The sequence below is a fragment of the Peromyscus leucopus genome, chromosome 15 (genome assembly GCF_004664715.2).
Source record: "Peromyscus leucopus breed LL Stock chromosome 15, UCI_PerLeu_2.1, whole genome shotgun sequence".
Classification (NCBI taxonomy): Eukaryota; Metazoa; Chordata; class Mammalia; order Rodentia; family Cricetidae; genus Peromyscus; species Peromyscus leucopus.
In genome coordinates, this window is record NC_051076.1 from 57,709,310 (window position 1) to 57,715,309 (window position 6,000).

Genomic DNA, 6,000 nt, shown 5'->3' on the forward strand with positions numbered 1-6,000 from the left:
TGTTGGGGATTAAGGGCAGGCAGATTTCTAGAACCTGCTGACCAGCCAGCCAGCCTAGCCAAAACAACAAGCTTCAAATTCAGTGAGTTCTACCCCAAAAAACAATAAGGTAGAGAGCAATAGAGGAGGATACCTGACATCTTCCTCTGGCCTCTGCACATTGAACACACACATGAAAAATTAGATGGATAGATAGGTAGATATATCGGTTGTAGGTAAGGAGAGAGAGAGACAGACAGATAGATGATAGAAACACAATAGTAGACTTCGGTGAAGCGAAGACTCAAATATAGTTCAGGTCACATTGTATATTTCTCTGCCCATCCCTGTCACCCCATCTTATAAAGCTGATCTCTAATGCTTGTAGGTAGATGCTTAGCCCAGCATCTGATTCTGTCTTAAAGACCCCAAAGTATTCTTGTTGCTGGAAGCTCGAGTACCAGAAGGTAACATGCAGATGAGCTCCCAGATTGCAGGAGCTTCCTTTTCATCTGCACCACATTGATGACTCTGTTTTCCATGAAATACTAGAAACCCAACTCGACCTCTAAACACCCGACTGCTGGGGCCACTCCGAGCAGTTCTCTCAGACGTCTCTCGCAGCTATATAACTTCCGTTAGAACAGGTAGGAACTAAGGGCTTGCTTCTGTCCTCTTCCTCACCTCCTCTTCCGGGGTGATCGGGAGAGGGCAGTAGCAGCTCTGTATGGCCTCTGTTGGTTTCCTTGGTGCTCAGTGTTCTACTGAAGGAGGTGTACCTGGTACGCCCAGGGTTGAGCCCTGGGCCTGTCATGTCTTGCTTCATTCACCTCCTATCCTGTTTAAGCTCCTGATCGCAGTCTGCCTTGCACCATGGGAATCCTCCTTGGTCCTCTTTTGGCCAGCCATTAACCAAATGTTAGGAACTGTGAACATGCTAGCCGCATTACAGGACAGAGCTAGGAGGTAAGAGTTTTTACTGAGCATTCTAAAAGATTTGAGAAGCCCACAGGTGTGTCTCGGTGATGCAAGCTCAAAATGCTTGCCAAGCATGCATAGGCTCCTGGGTTCCATCCCTGACATTGCAGAGAGAGGAAGAAAGGCTAATAAATGCCATAGTGACAGATGGAAATGAATCACTACCATTCATAGCAAACTTCGATCATGCAATCGGACAGGTAGCTCTGATTTGGGAGCCTGGGACTTATTTGAGACTTAGAATCTTTGAAAGTATTCTTGATCCCAAAGAGGAGTCCTGTGGTGACTTTGGAACACAGTCTTAAGCACGAGTTTGCAGGAGGGTATGGAAGCTGGGCACTTACTGGATGCTTGCATTCAAAGGGTCTTTGGTTCTGCCTTGATCCCCTGGACTTGGGCTGCCATTTTTTCTAAAATCTTCTGTATCTACTGATTTGTAGATGCTAACTTACTTACCTCTGTGGGCTTTGGCTCCCCCTTTTGGCCACTCTTGGGTTCCCTTTCATGGTGCTGGGTAGAAGGAAATGGTTTCCGGTTGCACTCTTGGGTGAGTTGGGAAATTGAAGCATTGTCCCGATAAATCTTCAAGGACTTGGTTCGTGAACATTCCTTACCTCTTGTGGAGAAAGGAATAACCCCACTAACCATTGGCCTTGAAGTAAAGAAAAGAAAGCCCATACTTGATCTCTACTGCTCTGTAAAATGTGTTCATTGTGTACTTTCAAACATACACAGAAATGCAGAGAATCACATAGTGAATCCCCATGTACTCATGACCATTCTCCTCCGTTTAATTATCTGTCATTTCATCCAGAAATGTTTCAGCACCTGTTATTAAAACCAACGACTCAAGTTGAAAATATTCAGCTACTCTTTTTTAATAATATTTTTTCTTAGTTGTTAAATTTAATACATTTATGCAATGTATTTTGATCATGTCATCCCCTGCCACCTCCAGCTCCTCCTAATGCCTCCCACTTCACTTCCCTCCCAACCTCACGTCTTTCTTTTGTTATTGTTTTTTTAATACTCCCGAGTCCAATATATATTTATGTATCTTTATATTTATGGCAAGTTTAATACTTTCGGTATATGCATAGGTCTGGGGCCACCCACTGTGGCATGGTCTACCTCCCAGGAGCCCCATCCCCAAAAGTGAGTGACTCTTCCTCCCTCAGCAACCGTCAGCTGCCAGCACTCCTCCAATAGGGGTGCAGCCTCGGGGGCCCCTCCCCAGTTTCTGCTGAAATTTTGGCTGGCTCGATCGTGTGCAGGTAACACAAGTGGTATGAGTTGATGTGTGCAACAGCCTTGTCACATCCAGAAGTCATTAATTACTCTTTCTAAATTCCTGATGATGAAATCTCTCTGTCCCCTTTCTCCACATTCTGGACATTCATGTGTTCAAGGACTTTGGCCAAGTAAAATAATGCATTTTATAGTTGGTTTCATGGCTTGGCCTATTTGGTTGAAATAGGATCCTTGGGGACATCTGTCTTGGTTTGACTTACTTCTTCCTTTTTCCTGTTTTGCAGGATATTGAAGCAACAATGAACTCTGCCCTGAATGAGCTTCGAGAGCTGGAGCGGCAGAGCAGTGTTAAGCACACCCCTGATGTGGTTCTGGACACCTTGGAACCCCTCAAGACCTCCCCAGTGGTAGCCCCCACATCGGAGCCCTCCAGCCCCCTGCACACTCAGCTCCTCAAGGACCCCGAGCCTGCCTTCCAGCGCAGCGCCAGTACTGCTGGGGACATTGCCTGCGCCTTCCGGCCCGTCAAGTCGGTCAAGATGGCTGCCCCGGTCAAACCACCCGCCACACGGCCCAAGCCAACTGTCTTCCCCAAAACAAATGCCACCAGCCCTGGTGTCAATTCCTCAGCTTCCCCACAGGCCACCGACAAGTCTTGCACTGTCTAGGGGGTCTAACTTAATTGTGTTAGACAAGGAGACTGATGGTTATTAAAATCTTCCTATTTAACTAGCTTGGAGACTTCAGTTGAAAATAGATTCTAAGTTGTTCTTACAGGAATTAGCCTTCCCGTTATCCAGACCTTGAGAATGAAGCCCTTGTTACTGCTCTTCCCTTCCTGGCCCTTCCCTCCACTCTTCGCTCCCCTCTGTTGTAATCCAGCCAGCTACAGTACATACTGTTCTTAGGTTAGCCAGAGACTAAGTTTTCCATGATCGGCTTGCTATGGTATCTGCCAAGGCAAGCCATGGGAACGTGGGCCTGTGTCTCTGTCCCTTCATACCATAGAGGATACCTTGAGCAGACGGTTGGCTGCGGCCACCTAGCTCTCAGTGGCATCTTGTTTTGAGTACTAATTTAAAAAATCATATATAGCCCAGTTTTCATTTTCTATAAATATATACTCGTGCGCATGCGCACTCATGCACACAGGCAGAGGTTTTTCTGCTCTCTGGTGTGGCCTCTTCTGGTCATAGACCACTCTCTGTTGTGGCAGTTCACACAGAAGCCACCAGGAGCCTCTGTTCTCATCACAAACTTGTTCTGTTTGGATCAGAGAAACCTGGCCTTCGAAATCCCTCTGTTGTAGAAATTTAGCAGAGTGGGACGGTCCTGTGCTCTGATGTGGGGGTGGGGATTGTCTTCTTCCTCTTGCTGTGAGTTGGTCACTGCTGTTTGCATTTGCTCCGCTCCATCCTGTAGAAGTACATCCCAATCTTAGTGAGCTTTTCAAGTTTTTCTGAACATAGAGACTTTTCTTCAGTTCCTGTCTTTGTCTCTGACACATCATTTTCCATTTAAGACATTTTCCAATATAAGACAGTTTTATAGCTAGTTCCTTTTAGAGTAAAAAGTCTTAAAGTTTTATTATGTTTATGGCAGGTTTGAAAGGGGTAGGGAATGGGTCCTTCTTCCTTCTAACTTTTTTGGCATTTAACATTTTTAAAGTTCACTATTCTATTTAAAAAAAAATTTAAGTTGCTCTCTGCTAATCCAAAAATTGTCCCCAGATTAAAACTATTTCAGGTTTACCCCTTGGCGTAGTTTTTTATAAGGCTCTCTCTGGAGGTGGGCAGAGGCTTGGAAAGCACTCGTTCAGTTCTAGAGACCCCGCCTCTGGAGACCATTTTTTTTGTTTATCCAAACAAGGTCAACTAAGGAAACTTTGACCCCCATAAACTCAAAATTATTTTCCCAAAGGCAGAATCTTTAAAAAGTAAAGAATTGAATGCTTCATATTGGGGCCTGCCCTTGGCCTGCTTCAGGTGTCCTACCAGGGAATTCTCTAGCCAGCCTGCAAGCCTGGGGCTTGAACACCCGCCCCTCTCCATCCCGCTACCCAAGAGCTCCAGAGCTCGGAAGTCGTGGTTCAGGCTCACACGGTTCAGCAGCTCCGTGAAGCTCAGGCTCATTCCTCTTCTCTGGCTTCTGGTTTGAAAGCTGTGCTTTTATTTAACTGGATTGCTTTTCTGTAGTTCAAGAGAGACGGTGGGTTGCCGTTCAGGTTGGAAAATCTGAATGTTCTTAGCTTTGGGCTAGAAGAGGTCCTTTTGGACCCATGGTTGGATCTTTAGAAAGTGGCGGATGTTTCTCTCTGTGAAAGGGAATGGGGAGCTGGAAGGAGTCTCTAAAGAGAAGAGTACCTTGCAGCACCAGGAGACTAGAGAGGCGAGTGAGTCGGACCGCAGAGGACCGCCCTGGTCCTCAGGCCTCCTAGTTTCTTTCTGCTCTTTTCCCTGACCTGTCATCTTGACCTGGGCTTGTACTGCTCCTGAGCCAAGGGGGGCTTTCAGACTCAAGGATTTTTTTCCTTGCTGAAATGATCCCCCGTCCTTACATTCCTCTTAATCTAAGTGATAGAAGTTTCCAACCTGCCCTTTTTCCTCTCTCCAGGACACTACCCTCTAAGAAGGTAAAAAAACGAAGCTTCTTGAAGACCACACTTTGGGTCTGTTCTCTTGTTCTCACCTTCTCTTTTAGCCCTGTACATTATTTGTGTTTGTCATCCCCTTGGTCGATGTCCATCTGCTGACTTGCATAACGAACTGGATGGTGTACAAGTGGTTCCCTACTAACCCCAGCTCTGGGAGCCTCGCTGTCTTCCTTATCTCTGGTGCTTCTGACGCCTCTGAGATGGTCCTGTTAAAAGGAGTAGGAACCAAGAGGAGGAGAGTCCTCCTCGGCAGAGCTCACTTCAACTGGAATTGAGGTTGCACACTGTGATTTTACACCCAAAAGCCAAAAGGAGCCAGCCACCCCAGGCCTTGGGCAACTAGCCTCCCTCAGATAGGCTTGCCCGAAACCAGCATGATGCTTCCAAGAGCCCTGCTCTGCCCCTCGTGGCATGGATCCTTTCCCTGGTGTGGACTCAGTCTTTGGGGAAGAAAAGTGGTGTGGGGCTACCAGCACCCCAGTTTGGAACGTAGAGGAGTTTGCCACCAGCAACTTTATAAAAGGGAAATGCTGGTCTCTGCCAGCCTCCTCAGGCCACCCTTTGTTTGTCCCCAAGATGAGACATCCCTCCGGCACCAGGATGAACAGACCACTGGAAGGGCTGGTGTGCATGAACTTCCGTTCAGAAGAGAACTTAGATCTTCCAGGGAACTGCAATGTTGTGGCGTCTGATTTTTATGTCACATTTGTGTAAAATGGTATGTTCTTTAAAACGGTGTTGATAACTGGAATATTGTATGTATGCTTGAAGATGCTTTGTGTGAACCTAAGACTCACTCAGCCGATGTTGGATTGGGGAGAATCCAAAGCACAACTTCAAAATAAAACATGTTTTTAGGTTTCACTGCTGCAAGCCAACTCCCTTTCCCCTCTCCCTGAAAGTTCTGATTCATCTGAGTCAAGCCTAGCGATAGGAAGAACAAGGTGGCCTTGGACCTTCTCTGTCCCTCTATCCACTGGTTCTGTTTGGCCCATGTGTGAAACCTCAGGGTTTTGTAGGAAGTCTTTAGCATACTGTTCACCAGTCTGTGGTCATAAGAACTTTCCTTAACAGAATCTACCTTTTGTTTTTAATGAGGACTGCTTCATTTCTGTCTTCATGGTCAGATTTCCCACTTG

The 6,000-nt window shown here is 46.4% G+C and overlaps 1 protein-coding gene across 5 annotated transcripts in view; it reads left to right on the forward strand.

Moving 5' to 3' along the window:
• Positions 1 to 5,725, forward strand: part of Srgap2 (SLIT-ROBO Rho GTPase activating protein 2) — a 219,227-nt gene extending 213,502 nt beyond the window's left edge. For 4 of the 5 annotated variants that reach the window (XM_028876502.2, XM_028876504.2, XM_028876503.2 and 1 more), the window contains one exon: positions 2,493 to 5,725. In XM_028876502.2, coding sequence (XP_028732335.1) covers positions 2,493 to 2,876 — 384 coding nt within the window. In that variant the 3' untranslated portion in view covers positions 2,877 to 5,725. Of the gene's footprint in view, positions 1 to 531; positions 627 to 2,492 lie in introns of all 5 variants that reach the window. The other variant, XM_037211431.1, reaches the window with a different exon arrangement.
• The last annotated feature ends 275 nt before the right edge of the window (positions 5,726 to 6,000 follow it).